This window comes from Phyllostomus hastatus, unplaced genomic scaffold (assembly GCF_019186645.2).
Source record: "Phyllostomus hastatus isolate PE091 unplaced genomic scaffold, TTU_PhHast_1.1 phas_scaffold_78, whole genome shotgun sequence".
NCBI lineage: Eukaryota > Metazoa > Chordata > Mammalia > Chiroptera > Phyllostomidae > Phyllostomus > Phyllostomus hastatus.
The window spans coordinates 67,676,302-67,695,406 of record NW_025334041.1 but is presented as its reverse complement, the minus strand read 5'-3'; the positions used below and the strand labels follow the sequence as shown (position 1 = coordinate 67,695,406).

At 40.5% G+C, this 19,105-nt stretch overlaps 1 protein-coding gene across 3 annotated transcripts in view; it reads left to right on the top strand.

Annotated features, from left to right (window-relative positions):
• Positions 1 to 11,025: 11,025 nt before the first annotated feature.
• Positions 11,026 to 19,105, top strand: part of REV1 (REV1 DNA directed polymerase) — a 107,594-nt gene continuing 99,514 nt past the window's right edge. For all 3 annotated transcript variants that reach the window (XM_045828521.1, XM_045828517.1, XM_045828518.1), the window contains exon 1: positions 11,026 to 11,236. In XM_045828521.1, coding sequence (XP_045684477.1) covers positions 11,212 to 11,236 — 25 coding nt within the window. In that variant the 5' untranslated portion in view covers positions 11,026 to 11,211. The remainder of the gene's footprint in view (positions 11,237 to 19,105) is intronic.

The window sequence follows — 19,105 nt, the reverse complement described above, 5'->3', positions numbered from 1 at the left end:
ATTTGTCCAAAATTAAGCAACTCTTCAGTGCCCGAGTCAGAACCAGAAACCTGGCCCCTGACTTCCTGTCCAACGATGTTCCTACAACAAACCTGTGTCTTCACTTAAAGTGTGTTTATGTTTCAATATCATCCGTGTAAGTCATCATTTTCACAACATAGGTATTAATCTTTTTTGCCACCAGTGTTTGTATTTGTAACACCCACAAAAGGGAAATCCTCCAATAAAATCCAGAAACAGACTCTGTCCTTCAAGGTTCATGCAGCTCCCTGGAGTCACTGTTGATAGACTGGGAAGTAAAAGTCCCTGGGCTTTGCTTTCGCTTCTCTTGCTGATTTGGTATTTAATTTTGGGAGTATTGTGCCCTTGGGCTCTACTAATATGTTGGATTCTAGTTATAGGCAGACCCTATGAACGACCTCCTCTAAGACAGTCTAAAAGCAGTATCTGTAGTATTGTTAGGACATTGAATTTGGGGAAGTGCACTTACTTTTAATCCAGAAATGTGATTCTCAGTGTCCCATATTAGTTAGGAGTACATTTCAAAATCTCTCCAACTGTGCCCAAGATTCAGAGCGATTTAAAATGTTGCCTGGGTTTACTTACTGTTCTAGTGAAGAGGGAAAAAGAAGGGCTGGTAAATTAGGCCTCTTTACTTTTGCAGCCTTCTCCATAGGGTGGGGCATGGATAGTCCCTGAGACCAGATTCTACTAAAGCCCCACAAAAAGTCCAAGGTCATGGGAATTTGCTAGCCCCAAGAAATTTGAGTTGGAACTGTTAGTCCTAAGCCCAGGCTTTTGTTCCTTTTGATGTCATAGCAAGAGATAAACTGCTTTAACACTCTAGGGAAAGCACAGTCAACCTTCCAGATCAGTGCAACACAACTCTTCAATCTCAGTAAGTACCCATTGGTTGCAATTTACTGAGACTAGCTGGAGTCAGCTCAAGCCAGGAAGAGAAATCCACTCCAAGGACACAGGTCCATGTCATGGAGCTCAGGGCAGAGCCCGAGCTGACAAGGCCTGGAGCCAGGGCCTTGAAAATCCCTGACATGTAGCCCAGGAGGATTCCTCTTAGGAATCCACTGCAGTAATCTGCAAGAATAGGCTTCCTGGCCCCCAAATTCACTCAGAATTGTCATGGTTGCATATCACAAGGAGATATACCCTTTGTCTGTTCTGATTCCTGGGAATTACCTCCCAGCTGAGGCCTGCAGTAAATAAAGGTGAAATTCAGTTAAATATATGTGATTTTTCGTGACTCCCTACTGCATCCTAAGAATAAATATTCATAAGGGCATACCCTCAAATTCAAACATACACACAAACCCACACACACTTATACAAGCTCACATTGTCTAAGCTAGTGATGTTCAACCGGTGTGCTAAATCACACTGATGTGCCACAAGAATTTTTTTAAAACATGCAATACCTGACTATTTTAGTTAGGGGCACTGACCTTTTTTCTCATAGATTCCCAAATAAAAAAAAATGATAACAGCCAACACATCAATAGCTGTCTGGTGTGAATGAGTCAAAATTTTACCTATTTTTTTTGTTTGATCAGCAAAAAATATATTTTCTGGTGTGCCACAGAATTTTAGTAATTAGTTTATGTGTGCAGTGAGATTTAAAAGGTTGAAAGTGGCTGGTCTAAGCAAATGCTCCTTGAAATTTTAAATAGTGTAGCATACTTTTTTCCAGGATGGTGCCTGGTGGTAGTGTTAAATATAAATACAATTCATAAATAAAACACATTGCTTCATGCAAGAGGAAAACAAAGGTGGAGAAGGAAGGCAGGAAGAAAATCTACTACTCAGATTATTGATCTATCTCTTCAGAAACGAGCTCTGAAACATCTAATATAAGCATTATGGAGGACCAGCTGTCCTGACATAACTAGAGAAAAGAATCATTTGTTAATTTAAAAAAAAATCAAACATGGAGACTTGCTATTAAACTTTGGATTGAGCACAAGTTATTTTCTCTGACCCTTTCCAAATCTCACCAAAAAAAAAAAAATGGCTGTGAAGGAATTTTTTTCTTAATAAAAGGGACTTGCACACAGAAAAAGAGAATGGGAAAGAAGAGACGTCAAAAGTTTTGGAGGGTGGAAATTAGAAGGGTGCATGGCAACTGACCTGGCTGACCAGGAGAGGCTGAAAGCTAAGTGTGTCCAGGGGGGCAACAGGAGGAACAGTGTGAGAACCTCAGGCATTAGAAGCATTCAATCCCTCTGAAGGCAGGGATGAGGGTTAGAATGGAAACAGGAAGGTTTGTTGAAAGTCTGCTTCTCTCCCTCCTCATCTGTACATGGCAAATTTTATTAACTCAGTCTTGAAACCATCTTCCTAGTCTGACTGCTTCTCACCACCACACCACAACCAGCCTAGATCAAGCCATTGTCACCTCTCACCTGCATCATTTTCCTCCTGTCCTCTCATTTTCTATTGTGTCAATCAAGATTCTGTCTCTACCTTGCCATAAGACTTTTTCAAATCACTAGTGTCATTTACATTGTCAAATCCAGTGTCCATTCTTAGTGTTGCTTTACTTGAATTATCAGCAGTGCATGACTTGGTTGATCTTTCATTCTTGAAACATTCCTTTTATGGAGGGGGAGGCTTTCAGAACACCGCTCTCTTTTCCTTCTTTTTCCATTTCACTGGGGCTCACCTTCTCTGTCTCTTTATTGGCTCCCCATCACCTTTTCTTTTCTTTTTTTTTAAGATTTTATTTATTTAGAGAAAGAAGGTAGGGAAAAATAAAGGGAGAAAAACATTGATGTGTGAGAGAAACATCAATAGGCTGCCCCTGGCACATGCCCCACCCAGGGTCCAGGCCCTCAACCCGGGCATGTGCCCACAGCGGGTAGAACCAGCAACCTTCTGCCCCACAGGATGTCACCCAACAACTGAGCTACACCAGCCAGGGTGGCTCCCCATCATCCTGATAACATCCACATATTAGAGTGCTCCAAACCTCAGTTACCAAACACCTCTCTCTACATTCATTCCCTAATTGATCCAACATCACCATAAATTAACAACTCCAAAACATATATCCCCAATCTAGACATCTCTCTAACGCTGCAATTGAACATCTAACTGCCTATTCAGCGTCTCCTCTTGCATATCTAATAGATATCCCAAACGTAGGGTGACAAAGCAGAATTGCTGATTCCCCCCTCTAAAACCTGCTCCTTCTCCACTCTTCCCCACATGACAACCACAGGCATTGCTTTAAAAAGAAAGTACAATTCTACATCACTCCTCTGCTCAAAACTTTTTAATGGCCCCATCACACTCAGCATACAGGTCCAGGGCCCACCATGATTGGCTGTTTGCCACCCCTTGACTTCGCCTCCAACCATTCCCCTCTTGGTCACTGTAACCCAGCTTCACTGACCTTAAATATCGAACCATATCCCCAACTCAGAGACTCTGCCCTCACTGTGTCCTGAGCCAGAATGCCCTTCTCTAAGGCATCCACATGGTTTCTTCTCTCCTTCCTCAGGTCTCTGGTTTTGTAAACCGGAGATTTTGTAAATCGTCTTGTAAAATGAAAGGTCTCAGGTTTAATTCCTAGCCATGGCACATTCCTGGGTTGCAAGTTCAATTCTCAGTTGGGGGGTACAAGAGGCAACTGATTGATTTTTCTCTCTCTTTCTTCTGCCCTCTCTAAAATCAATGAGCATGTCCTTGGGTGAAAATTAAAAAAAAAACCAGACTGGTTACCACAGAGGGTGTTCCCATCACCCTCTGTAAATACGTTCACCCTTTCCCAGCCTATCCTCCTTCCTATTTTACATTTCTCCATAGCACCGACCACTACCTGGTGTTTAACTGACGTACTTTTAATTTGCTCACCTTATTGATCACCTTTATCTTCTAGAAAGTAAACTCCACAAGTACAGGGACTTCACCCTGTCTGCTGACTGCCATGTGTCTCCGCTACCCAGAACAGACCTGTTAAGCAGGCTGTGAGGTCATCTATAGGGCTTTTAAATGACCTCATAGCCTGTGTACACTGCCTGATCCCAGCATAAGAGCAGAAGTTTGCTCCTGGAGACGCTTGTGTGGAGAAGTTCTGGATTCAAAGATGCAATGTCAGTTGAAAGTGAGGATGCCTAGATGAAAGCAGGGGATTGAATGAAAGTGTATGCACCAGAAGCCGAGATGCCCAGGTTCCTGCCCGCCCCTGCTCCTGCCCCATAGAGCCAGCAACTAGGCTTTGTTTCCCTCAGCAGGACTGGAGGATCCTCCTTTAGAAAAATGAGACAACCTTCCTAAAAGATCAATAGTAACTGATGTTTAGAGGTCCCCAACAAAGAAGTCAGGTGATGCTCATTGGCCTTTCCCTAACTCATAGTGCTGTTAGGGCTTCATGCTTAAATATGAACAGATAGCCAAGGTCATCAATATTTGAGAAAGGTGTCTGTTGTGCACCAAAGTGTATTATGACCTCCAAATTCACATGTTGAAGCCCTAAACCCCATGTGACTATATTTGGAGACAAAGCACTTAAAGAGATAATTAAGTTAAGTCAAGTCATAAGGGTAGAACCCTATTCCAATAGAACTGGTGTCTTTATAAGTAGAGGAAGAGACACCAGGAATGTGGATGCACAGAGCAAAGGCTGCATGAGGACACAGTGAGGAGACTATTGTCTGAAAACCAAGGAGAAAGGCCTCACCCAAAATCAGCCCTGCTGGCATCTTGATCTTGGACTTCCATCCTCCTGAGAAAATTAATTTCTGTCATTTAAGTCATTCATCTGTGGCAATTTTTTTGGCCTAGCAGACTACTACAATGTGTAATGTGGAAGGTAAGAACCAACATTCCCCCTCACTCCCCCCCCAAAAAAAAACAAACACTGAAGAAAAGAAATAGAGACATAAGGAACAGAAGAAAACTTTTGAAATAATTAATGTCATTAATATCCATACAGAGGTAAGAGAAGATCTTGGCAATGGGAACAGAATGGTATTTATAAACAAATAAGGAACATTCACAGTACAAAAAAGAGCTCTTTGAAATGTAAAACATGATAGTAGGAAGTTTTAAGGTTAAATCTCCCAGAAGGTTAAACAAATGGACAGAAAATGAGAAAGAAAAATTTTCTCATTTTTCAGCTTTATTGAAATCTAATTGACAAATTAAATTGTATGTATTTAAAGGGTACAATGTGATGATTAAATATTGTGTACTTTGTGAAAGGATTATCACAATCAAGTTATGAACATATCCATCACATCACATAGTTTCCATTGTGTATGGTGAGAACAAGATCTACTCTCATAGATCTATCGTCATCAGGAATATTGCCCTGTAATTTTCTTTTCTTACAGTGCTCTTGTCTGACTTCATAAAATGAGTTTGGAAGTGTTCAAGTTTTTGGAAGAGTTTGAGAAGGATTGGTGTTATTTAAATGTTTTGTAGAATTCATCAGTAAAGGCATCAAGATCTGGTCTTTTCTTTGTTGGAAACTTTTTTTATTACTCTTTATTTGTCTATTCATATATTCTATTTCTTCATGATTAAGTCTTAGTAGCTTATATGTTTCTAAGAATTTATTCATTTCTTTTAGGTTATCCAATTTGTTGGTGTATGATTATCCATACTAGTCTCTTAAGATACTTTGTACAATTGTGGTATCAGTTGTAATATCTCCTCTTTCATTTCTATTTTATTTATTTGAGTCTTCTCTCTTTTTTTCTTAGTCTAGCTAAAGGTTTGTCAGTGTTGCTTATCTTTTTTAAATTAAAATAAAATTTTAATTAAATTTATTGGGGTGACAATGGCTAAAAAGATTATATAGGCTTAAGGTGCATAATTCTTATCTTTTTTAAAAAACCAATTCTTCATTTGGTTGATCTTTTCTGTTGTTGTTTATTTTTAGTCTCTATTCCATTTATTTCTATTCTGACCTTTGCTAGTCCCTTTCTCCTGCTATCTTTGAGTTTAACTTGTTCTTTTTTCTAGTTTCTTGAGGCGTAGGAGAGAAGATTTAAAGAAATAAATTACCAAAGAAATACTACAAGAAAACTTTTCAAAATAGATGATCATGAGCACTTCTAGACTGAAAGGATCCTTAAAATACCCAACATAATGAATTAAAAAAGTACCCCACTACAGTATAACTGTGAAATTCCAGAACACCAGAAATATAAAAACTATTTAGAGACAAAAGCAAATGACATCACAGGACTGATCCTAACATGGTAAAATTAGCAAGCAAGAATAGCTAAAAAAAACAAAACAAAGCAAAACAAAACAAAAAACCCTGAGGAAGAGTAACAGTGGTAGTCTTACTGTCTTAAAAAAACAAACAGCTTTAAGCAACTAACAGAGGTGTGCTAAAGGATATAGATACCAATTTCGGCTACCATTGGCCAAATCTGGAACAATTTGTGCATGGAAAAAAATGAGTGTAATCAATGGCAAGATTGCAGTAAGTAAATAAAAATTTATGAATTCATTAGAATTTTCAAGTAAAAGAAGGAACAACAAAGAGAGAAAGGGGAAGCGTATCTGCCACCACTGGAGATAACAATTAGACAATACTTTTCTATAAGAATTAGTAATTCTTGAGAAAGAATTAAACATATGCTTTGTTTTTTAAGGGGAAAGGATCGTTTACCCTCAGTTGATAAGAGATAATTCTTCTTTGAAGAAAAATGCCAGCTAATAAATGTGGAGGGAATGATAGAATTGGAAAATCACTCCTTGGCAGCCCAATAAAATGATTGATTCAATTCAGGATTACCAGTGGATGCTGAAACCACTCGGTAAAAAGATGGTTGAAGTGAATATTCACTTGGTATAAAGTACCATTCTGTAACTTGCCTATGGGAAGTTTAGTTTTACAATGGAGACATTTGGCTGTCACCACTTTGCCAAGTGATCTACCTTAGTCTCACCAGTGGGACAAGCTAGATCTCCTGTTATAATGGAATATGAAATACAAAGAAACAGGCATGAAATGCTCTTGCCAGTGTAGAGTGGGAAATGAGGGTGGCATATCCAATGTGATCCCACTGTCTGAGAAGTTTTACTTTGCTCAATGGGCGCATAGATCCTTTTAGTAATGGTGGTTATCTAAACATAAAATTAACATACTGTTTTTGCTTTCACTTTATGTGTATTACTTTTTTCAAATAGCTATTTAGTTGTTAGGCCACAAATACTTTATTAGGTTGTTTGGCCCTACCCACTTAATGAACAAAACTGTTAAGTATTACTTATGGCCAAAGGATACTGTGAACAAAATTACTGACACTGTAAGGATGCTGTGAACAGAGAATGTTTGGTAACTTCTGTCCTAGGACCATCACTCTTGGAATTGAGCATATTGAATGACATGCATCCTCCTGACCTGGAGTCATTAAAATTGTGTTCTAACTAACTCACTCTTTCTCCAACACTATTCCTGTTTTAACTCTTGATGATTTCGATATGTGCATAGATTCTCTCATTCTGGCCTTTCATATCCTTGAACTTGTCTCTTCAGCTGACCTTGTCTTCTATTCCAACTGAATCACTAATTCCCGCTGCAACCTTGTTATTACCGTGCCCTTTAGTGCCTGACTCCAAAAATGCTTTGAACCCTCCCCCTTCCCCATCCCCTCAATGACACCATCTTTTCACTGACACCCACCTACCTGCCCTTGGCAAATCTTTTTTTCTTCTTCTCAGTTTAAGTTCCATGATCAATCAATATAATCCCTCCCTTGCATATGTCCCCAACTTCCTTGCCCTTTACTCCTTTCATTATAGATACTTGAACCTGTACCCTGGTCAGATTTAACCTCCTGTGTCCTATGGTCCTGCACCTGGACACCTGAACTATTACAAGACATCCTGACTGCCTCCCCAACCTATTTTCATGAAGCAGCCAGGAGTTACTTCATCCCTAAGTCATTTTATCCTTTAAAACCCTACAATGACTCATAGCCTTTAGAATGCAAAGCACATTCATATAGTTTATGGGGGCCTTCGGGCTCAGACCCCTACTTGTCTCTTCAACCTCCCTATCACCCCACCCTGTGCCAACCTGTACTTCACACTTTACAGTCTCTAGAAGTTTCCCTGTTCTCCCTTTCTCTTCTGCCTTTGCATATATTGCTCCTTCTGTGGGGAGTGGAATTCCCTTACTTACTCGACTAGTCTGTCAGTCCCTACTGATACATTCTCTCTCAAGGAAGCCCCCTGACTCCCTTCCTGTGTGCTCAGCAGAACATCCCCAGAGGGCAACCCTTAGCCTGTACTACAGGTGCCTGGTTACTGACCTGCCTCCCTCATTTCACTAGAAACTTTCTGAGAGCAGAACATGCATTTCATTCATTGTTGACGTGACAGTGACTGACATTCAGAATGCACATTATAAGTACTTGTTGAATCATCCTGAATTTTGTGAACTATGGTATTTAAATATAGATATATATGTCTGTGGTGTTGGTTTTTTTTTTTTTTTTTACTCTGTAAAAACAGGTAATATGTTTAGATGAATTAAGCCTTGGTAAACCAATTCTGCTTCAACTCCCTTTTTAAATTTCCATGGGCTTGTGCTCATTCTGCCTTGTTATTTCACCTTTCAGCATAGCATGCTGAATGTCTTATAATAGTCAGCATGATCGCCCTTTCCTGTAAGTAAATCACATGAGTTACTGTACGTATATCATGCAAGAGACTCAAGTACAAACCTCTGTTCTTTAACAGTTTCATGTTCTTATTTCTGTTTTTGGTATTTAAGAGACTATATCTGGATGGATGTTTCCAAGAAAAGTTTACTGACAACATAGAGGTTAAAGGACAGCAGAGCTATGTCCTTACCCAGGGCTGTTCCTACAAGGATCACCTAAGTTTATAGGCCCCTGGAGATGTCAGTAATTTCAAACATGAATTTTAATGAAGTCCAGAAAAATGGAATAAAGTGGAGTGCCCCAAAGAACTACCTAAAATGTGGGAGTCCAGAGATGCCATCTCAATTGTCCTACCCAAAGGTCAGGCCAGCTCCTCTTAGACTGGGAAAAATAGTCCTCATGGGAATAAATGGAAGCTGATGAATGAATGAATGTTGGTGAGTAGATAAAATAGAAATAAAAGACTCTTTAGACATATATATGGTGTATATATATGGGATAGCATAACAGAATATTCTAAAATGGGCAAAAATAAAACTTTGGCTGAATTGTACCCAAAATTCTAGGGTTTGTATACATTTTATTTGTATATTTTTCATCACTCTTTCTATCCAGTTTTATCTACAGATCAATGTGAATTGGAGGCTGCCTGCTAGTTTGCACTCAAATACAGTTAATATCATCTTACTGTACTCTATAAAGGCATTGCCAAGGTCAGTTAGCTCAATGTTGTATTTCTTTCTTGAGAAAATACATAAAAAATAATATCTTTGAGTGGAATGGGAGAGAGCAAGGAATAAAATTTAACCTGAAATATTACAATGGTACATTTCCTGTAGATTTCACAGGTTATCTTTCAATTTGAAAATCAAGTTTGGCCACGTCTTGTTAATGGAAATACTGCCATTTAGAGACACATTTAAAAAACATAGCTAATAAGGGTTTGCTGCAGTTTTTCTGTGGTATCTCAGCAGATGATACCCTGATGTTGCAGTCGGCAGCTGGTTGAGTCTCTTGAAATCAATGCCAATTTGTATTAAATTATGATGTCTCAGAGAAGCACACAACCAGAACTTGTTAGGTTAGAAACAATACTGAAACTGAAATGCGTTTATAAAAGTCTCTAGAGTAAAAAAAAGAAAGAAAAAGAAAAGATGGTAAAGTTCTTAACGTAGCTTTGAAAAAATATTAATTAGAAAAGCCTATAAAATGGTAAAAATGAAAGGGCTAAAAAAAAAACAGGTCATTTGAATATTCTCTGAATTACTAGTAAACTAATCCCAGCTCTGCAACATCAGCTTTCAAAAGAGTTCTGGTTGTTCCCCAAGCTCTTGGAAACTCTTCAGGTGTCTTAGGTAAGGGAACACGGAGAAAAGGTGCCTTTGCATAGTTCACTTCACGTTTGTGCATTACAACAATGAAGACTATTATAATAGCAATGTAGGATCTCCTGTGCAGCTGACTTTGCCAAGAGAGGGAAAAATTGGCCTTATGGAACAACTGCTAGAAGGCCCTCAATTAAAATTGTATTTAATCATACATAATGTACAATATGTATTTTTTATGTTAGTAGAAAATTGCTTTCGCATGTAATCCCAGTTCTGCATATGAGATGGGATTCCAACCATAGATTTAGATACCCAGTGCGGGCACTCAGAGGACTGGGAAAGGTGTTGGGGCCCTGGCTGGAATTGACAACCAATGGCTTACACCCCATGGCGCTGTGCTCATTCCCACAAGCCTCTGTCGGCCGGTCGCAACTCTCGGTTGCTCGGACCTTGGAAATTGTGTTTCTGTGTGTCATTTTCTCCACTAGATGTCACTGTAAATCAATCGCTCGTGGAGGGGGACTCAAGCATCTAACAAATGCACAGGCAGCACCGGGGTTCTTATCCTGGTCAGTCACCGCACTAGCATTCTCTCGAACCGGAACATTCCGAGCCGGGCCGTGGAGGCAGAGACTCGCTGAATAAGAGCAGCTTCAGTCCAAAAGGGCTACGCCAGCTGCAGGCGCTGAGTCAGGGATGCAGGTCGGGCAGCGCCACGCTACCCCCGCCCCCAACATTGAGACGGTCACGTGCGGCAGCGGCTCGCCCTCGGCGGCCCCAGGCGTGAAAGGGGGCGGGGCCTGGGAAGGGCGAGGAGCCTGGAGCCCTGATCTGAGATACTTCTCCACTCGTTGGGGACCACTCTGGGCGAGGCGTGAGGGGGCGGGTGCGCCGCGCGGGAGGGTGTGGGCGGAGGAGGCGGGAATATCCGCCTGCCGATTGCGCGCGCGCGGAGGAGGCCGCTGCCCGCAGAGGGTGGGGCGGGGGCGGAGCCAGGGATAAGGCCGAAGGAGGGGCAGTGGGGCGGGGTTGTGGCGCGCGCGCCCGTCGAGGGGGTGGGGCGGGGACCTCCGCGCTGCGCGCAGGGCTGCCTCTGAGAGTGTGGGGCGATCGTGGACTGTGGCTCGGAGCGGCACGCTGGTGTGACTCCTAGGCTCCTCTCCCGGCCCCGGCGTGGGCACTGTGCGGCAGTGGGGGCGCCGGGGCCCGCGAGGCTGGACCACGCGGCCGTGCCGGGCATGGTGGTCTGGGGCAACGCGGAAGGTGAGCGACCCATGGCCGGCGGCGGGGTGGGGGAAGGGCGGGACCGGACACGCGCAGCCCGGAGGCACCGCAGCTGCGTCCGGTAGCTGCGGAGCGCGGACGGTTGTGGCGGGGCGGGGAAGGTGCATCGGCCGGGCACCGCGGCGGTTCTCTCGCGGCCTGGCGGCCCGGGGCGCCTTTAGCGCCGCGGCCGCCGGGTTATGTAACGGTGACCTCCCTTCCCCCTCCGCCACGGCGCGGCGGGCCCGGCCCCTCACACAGTGGCTCGCGGAGGCGCCGCGCGAAGACTGGCGCCGCGGCCCTTCCTTCTGCGCCCCCGTGCCGCCCCCAGTCCCTCGCTTCTCTCGCGGAAGCCTCTCGGTTCCTCTCCGGCCGCGCGGCAAACTCCCTCTCCTGCGCCGGCGCCTCGCCGGCCATTCAGCGCCGCGCCATTCATTCGTGCGTGCGTTTGGTCGCTTGTTCACGAGCGGCGCAGGGTGTCTGCGGTGGCCGAGCGCGGTTTTTTCCGCAGCCTCTCGCCGCCGTGCCCCCCCCCCCCCCGCCCTTGTTATTCCTTCATCAGACATCTCTCCCATTGGGCCCCGGAATTGGGGTCAAAATATCTGAAGACAGCTTTTTATGCACTTATTTTTCCCTCGCCCCTGTTGCCTTAATATGCAGAGCACCTTTTTCCACCTCCATACAAGTGTCCCTTTCACACTTCCACTCACTGTTAAGTCAGCCCTGTATGCGCGGAACGGGGCATTTTCTTATGTAGTAAAAACGCTTACTACCTAAACCCAGTTTGTAAATAAATACCTTAATACATCACTCTTTAATTGACTCCCTTATTTTAAAAAAATTGCAGATGGTGTAAGTTTACTCCTTCTGTCTTCCAGGTTTTCTCAGGTCACGTATACAATAGAAATGGTTATCATTTAGGTAAAAATAATGTGGAGCAACGCATTCTGTAAAAGGGCTTTGTAACTCTTAAGACTTCGTATAACAGTTCTTAATTGTGGTGTCTGCCTGATCTCTCTGGTCTCCCCAATTAGTATTGGAGAAGTAGCCATTTCCTCTTCAGGAAAGGTAGAACATACCTTAACCTTGCTTTCTTCTGTGCGGTCACAGTAACCCACCTATCCTGTGGGTGCACCGTCTACCTGTTTTCCAAACTTGGCGTCTCTGTCTGCCCACATAACCTTGTCTTAAGTGGTGCAAATACAGCTAGCATGTCCTTTCCTCCTATGTTGGCCTCCTCAAGCTCACTCAAAGTTCATTTCATTAATCCTCCATATATGAGGGTCTCCTGTCTTCAATTCTTAGGCTATTTATTTGCCACATTTCATTTTCTTTTCATCCACATTATGTTTTTCTCCATCAGTCTTGTAGTCTCAAGGGCAGAGCCTGTTTTTTTGTCATAAAACCTTTCACCTATTTTATGATAAACAACCCATATTTAAGATATTTTCCCCTTAAAAAGTGGGAATCATTCTTTTTGGAGTTAATTTCTGTGAAATCTCAAGTAGCAAAGTTTTCAGAATAATGTATTTGAATATGTAAGACCACTCCGTTTTCCCATCTCCAACTTCAAAACTCAGATTCTACATGACAGAAAGAAACCCTGCCCTCACTTGGAACAACCTAGTCATTAATGATGTTAGGAAGGTTACATGTAATACGTATCTGATAGTCCTTTCTTTGATAGCTGCTCTAGTAGAAAGACAAGGACTTTTGAGTTACATGTAGACTTAAATTGTGGTTCTGTCCATTAGCTGTGTGACCTTGGACAATTTAAGTTACTAATATCTTTGATTTTTTTTCTCAGTAGAATGAATCAAACCTCTTTACCACAGCCTCTCAGGGCATTATATGGTGTGGCAGCTGCTAATTCTAACTTTACCTCTTAGCAACAGTGACTCTTCACTCGCCTCAGCCCCAAGGGCCTTTAGCTGTTTCTTGAACGAACCAAGCCATTCCCTACCTTAGGGTATTAAACTTGCTGTCCTTTTGCCTCTGCCACCCCTTTTTCTACTGGTTGTCTTACCTTTATATCTGTTTGCTGCTCAGATGTCATCACGTCAGATCTCCTGATCTCCAAAATAGAAGAAGCCAGTTCCTTCACTTCTGATTCTTTCATTTTGCTTTCTTTTTTTCTCCATATCATTTATTACTAGGTGAAGATACAGTATCTGCTTGTTTAATCTATTCCCCCAATTAGACTTTGCTCCATGACCTCCCCCCACTAGAGAGTACAGGCACAGTTTTAAAGAAACAGAGAGATGATGTTACTTGGCCAGGTCACACAGGTAAGAAAGAAGCCAAGATTTCAGTCTATTTCCATTTGATACCATTAACCCAAGGTTATAACCAATTTGCTGTGAGGCACATAAAAACACGATTTCTTTTGGAAACTTGCCAGGATGCTTTATCACATCATCTGTGTTGCTCCTCTTAACTAGTGGCAGTTTTATCACCATTTGTGGCTTAGGGTTTTTTTGTTTTTTTTTTAACTACTACTATACTTGGATGCCTGTATATTCTATTAATAGGCTCATGATATGCAAAATCATTTTCTAATTCTTATTAAAGTCATTAAAAATAAAGCATTGTTATGGTAGGTCAGCTCTGTAAATACATCATTTGAAAAAGTTTTGTATATAGGACGCATTGCACTAGATTTAAGAAAACATGAATGTCTTTAAATTTGCTTAAGGCTGAAATAAATTTCAAGTAGCAAATAATAAAAATTAATGAATACAAATAAATGACATGTTTCTTCTGATGTGAGCAAATCTGTTATCTGTTTTTAATAAGTAAGGAGGGACACATGATAGAACATTTTTGCAGTATGATAAGCTTTAAAGATTTTTGGCATCTAGTTGCAAAACTTAAACTTTGAAGAGTATCTGAATTATGAGTTGACTTCTCAACACAAATAGAATCAGAATGCTGGTGCTAGACTGAACGTTACAGATTCTGTAGACCATGCTCTTACAGTTTTCTGGAGGAAAATGAGACCCAGAGAGTCATTTGACTGATAAGGAGGAGAAATAGGACTAGAACCTAAGAGGATTTTCCTGTTTACTTTTGTTTTTGACTCTTAAGACAATTTTTTTCCTGCTCCAATAATTAACTGCCCCTGCTGCTACTTAAGGACAGACCAGTGTGTATGCTTAGTATCTTCTTTTCAAGAGGGTAGAGAATGAGCAATGTATTCTTGTAAATTTGTGGTTTAAAATTTTGAGTTTTTTAATCATTGACCTTAAAGTAATAGAAAAGTTTATGTCTTCGGTAATTTAGCTAGATATTATGCTTTCTCATATTGGCAGGTAGTTGCCTTATGAACATAGGATGGTTTGAGAAATCTTTTAAAGACCAGTCTGCTCTCTTGGCTTTATCCTTGAATTAAAAGATTAGATAGTGATGGGCAAAAAAGTTGGTTGTGATGTGAATACTTGTTATTTGAATTCAGTGTCTGAGCAACCGAAATGTTGCTTATTGGCTTCAGTCATTTCTGATCATAACCAAGGCTAAAATGAGCTTTTTTTGAGTTTTAGTTAGAAGATTGCTGAATCTTACCTTTTCTAAACTCTCATCATTTCTACACTTGAGATTAATAAGAATGGACTTAAATATATTTTTACATTTAGGCACTAGTCTGAATTATGTAATTGAAATTATGATTTGGATACTTTGTTCTTTTGTTTCTATTTATTTTTGTTTTGTGATTTCACTGATACTCTTGTTTTTTTCCTTTTTGTTGAATTTATTGGGGTGACACTGGTTAACAGAATTATTTAGGTTTCAGGTGCACACTTCTACGATATGTCATCTGTACACTGTATTCTGTGTTCATCACCTCAAGTCAAGTCTCTGTCCATCACCATTTATCCCCCCTCTACCCACCTTACTGCATCACTACACTGTTGTCTCTGTCTATGAGTTTTTCTTTTTTTTCTTTTTTGCTCAATCCGTCCACCACCCTGCACCCTAACAGTGGTCAGTCTGCTCTCTCAGGGTCAGTATTTTGCTTGCTTGTTCTTTTTTTTTTTTTCAAGTTTTATTTTTCTTTATTTTTAGAGAGTGGGAAAGGGAGAGAAACATTGATGTGTGAGAGAAACATGGATTGTTGCTTCTTGCATGCCCTAGACAGGGGACCTAGTCTGTGACCTAGTCACGTGCCCTGACCTGGAATTGAACTGGCCCCTCTTTTGGTTTGTAGGATGATGCCCAACACACTGAACCACACCAGTCAGGGCACTTGTTAGTCCATTTTGTTCATTAGATTTCACATATGAGTGAGATCGTATGGTAATAGTCTAACTGGTTTATTTCACTTAGCATAATGCTCTCCAGGTCCATCCATACTGTTGCAAAGGGTAAAATTTTCTTTTTTATGGCCAAGTAGTATTCCACTGTATAAATTACCACAGCTTTTTAACCACTGATCTACTGATGGACACTCCGGCTGTTTCCAAATCTTGGCTGTTGTAAATTAACACTGCAATAAATGTTGGGGTGCATATATTCTTTCAAATTTATATTTTGGGTTTCTTTGGATAAGTTCCTGGAAGTGGAATCGCTAGGTCATGAAGCAGTTCTATTTTTTTAATCCTTATGTTTGTTTGTTTGTTTGTTTAAATATAACCCATTTTGTTTATTTTTCTTTTTTAATTACTTTATTATTGCTACATTACAGTTGTCTGCATTTTCCCTCTACCACTCCCTGCCACCCCAGCCAAACCCACCTCCCTCGCTTCCACCCACCCCCTTGGTTTTGTGCATGTGTCCTTTTTTTAAAAATTTAAATTATTTTATTGCTGTTCAATCACAGTTGTCTATATTTTCTCCCCACCCTTCCTTACCTTTAACTGGAACATAATCAACAAAAGAAAAAAGCAAACAAAATATAACCAGAGTCATTGAAATTAAGAACAGTCTAACAATAGCGGGGGGGGACAGTAGGGAGAAGGGTTTTCAGGAACTACTCTAAAGGGTACATGGACAAAACCAAGAAGGAGGGTGGAAGCAAGGAAGGGAGGTGTATTTATTTATTTTTAATCTTCACCGGGTGATACGTATATTATTGTTAGAGAGGAAGGGGTAGAGAGAGACAGACCTGTGTGAGGCAGAAACATCGATTGGTTGCCTCCGGTACACACCATGACTGGGTGTCATACTTGCAACCTGGGTATATGCCCTAACAGGGAATCCAACTTGGAACCTTTTGATGCTGGACAGCCCTCGAGCAGAGCCACCCAGCAGGGGTAGGCAGTTCCATTTTTAATTTTTTGAGATTAAATCCATACAGTTTTCCACAGTGGCTGCACCAATCTACATTCCACCAACAGTGCATGAGGGTTCCATTTTGTCCACATCCTTGCCAACACTTAGGTGTGAAGTGGTATCTCATTGTGAGTTTTTTAAAAAACTATTTTATTGCTTGTCCATGTGGTTTTAATTTGCATTTCTCTGATGATTACTGACATTGAGCATCTATTCATATGCCTGCTGGCCATCTGCATGTCCTTTTTGGAGAAGTGTCTATTCAGGTCCTTTGCTCATTTGTTAAATTGGATTTTTTTTTTCTGGTGTTGAGTTTTATAATTACTTTATAAATTTTCAAAACCCCTTCTCAGATGTATCATTGGCAAATATGTTCTCCCATTCAGTGGGTTGTCTTTTCATTTTGTTGTTGAAAACTTTTTAGTTTGATGCAATCCCATTTATTTATGATTTTCTTTTTCTCTTGCCTGAGGAGATATATCAGAAAAAATATTGCTATGAGAAGTGTCTTGAGATTTTACTACCAGTATTTTCCATTAGGAACTGTGTGGTTTCGAGTTTTAACATTTACCTTTCTAATCCGTTTTCAGTTTATTTTTGTGTACGGTGGAGTAAGGTGGTCTAGTTTCATTTATTTTGCACTTTTTGTCCAATATTCCCAATACCATTTGTTGAATAGCCTATTTTTACCCTATTGTACGTTTTTGTTGTGAAATATTAATTGTGACTATAAAAGTATGGGTTTTTTCTGGGCCCTCTATTCTGTCCTATTGGTCTGTATGTCTGTTTTTATGCCAGTATCATGCAGTTTTTCTTTTTTTATTGATTTGAGAGAGAGGAAAACATTGATTTTTTTTTTCTTCCACTTATTTATACATTCATTTGTTGCTTGTTATGTGCCCTGACTGAAGATTGAACCTGCAACTTTGACCTATTGGGAGGACACTAACCAACTGAGCTACCTGGCCAGGGCTTACATGCTGTTTTGATTACTGTATAGTTTGAAATCAGGTAGCCTGATGCCTGCACCTTTGTTCTGCCTCAAGATCAGTTGCTATTTGGGTTCTTTTGTGGATCAATATAAGGTTTTGGAATATTTGTTTTGGTTTTGTGCAGTATGCAGCTAATATCTTGAAAGGAATTGTGTTGAATGTATAGATTGCTTTGGGTGGTATGGACATTGTTATGATCTTTCTATCCATGAACATAGTGTATGCTTCCACTTATTTGTATCTTCTTCATTTTCTTCAGTGTCATAATTTTTCAAGTATAGGTCTTTTAAATCCTTGGTTAAATTTATGTCTAGGTATGTTATTCTTTTTGAGCATTTGTGAATGGAATTGTTTTCTAGTTTCCATTTTTGGTAGTTCATTATTGGTATATAAAAATGCAACTGATTTCTGGATATTTATTTTGTGTCTGCTGCTTTACCGAATTCATTTATCAGGTAGTAGTGTTTTGATGGAATCTTTAGAGTTCTCCGTGTATATACTGCATAATGTCATCTGCAAATAATGACAGTTTTATTCTTGCTTTCTGTTTTGAATACCTTCTAATCTTCTTGTCTGATTGCTGTGGCTAGGACTTCCAGTACTGTGTTGATTAAGAGTGGTGAAAGTGGACATCCCTGTCTTGTTCGCATTCTTAAGGGAAACACTTGTAGTTTTTGCCCATCAAGTATGCTGTTGGCTGTGGGTTTGTCATATATGGCTTTCATAACGTATGTTTCCTATTTCTACTTTGCTGAGTTTTTATCATAAATGGGTGCTGGTTTCCTTGTTCTTTTAAATGCTTTTTATCAAAATTCTGAATTTTTATCTATTAAAAAGTTGTATTTCTTGATTACTTATTGACTCTTTAAGCCTTTTAAAAAGTTGAAATGAGAAATTCTGAATTTTAAAAGTATTTAAAGTTTTTCTTTAATATTTTTGAAAGCATAACTAAAAAAATTCCTTTATTTTTTTGTAATGCTTTATGTCTTAAAATGTGGTTTGATCTCACCTATAAGTGGAACCTAATCAACAAAACAAACAAGCCAGCAAAATATAACCAGAGACATTGAAATTAAGAACAAATGGACAGTAACCAGAGGCGGGTGGGAGGGGATAATGGGGGGAAGTGGGAGAAGGCTTGTCAAGGAACATGTACAAAGGACACATGGACAGAGCCAAAGGGCGTTAGGATCGAGGATGGGAGGTGAGGATGGCTGAGGTGGTGGGGAGTGTTGTGGGGGGAAGGGAGACTACTGTACTTGAACAATAAGAAAAAAGAAAAAAATACACAAATTTAAAAAAAGTGGTTTCATTTTATTTTTTCTCATTTATTCCCATAAGAATCCTTAGAAGAGAGGTAAGACAGTATATATCCTGTTTCATAGTTGCCCTGTCATTCTGGTACCAACTACCCAGAATTAGGGCAGACATCACAAGTTAAGGGTACAGTCCACAAGCCTCTTTTCTCACCTCAGATAGCAGCTGCTGCACTAGGGCTTCCAGGCCACCTGTACTTCTGATCAACTGGCTACAAATTTGGAAGTTCTCTTTACCACCTCAGGTTTCATAATTTGTTAGAATGACTCACAGAAATCAAAAAGAGTTGTGC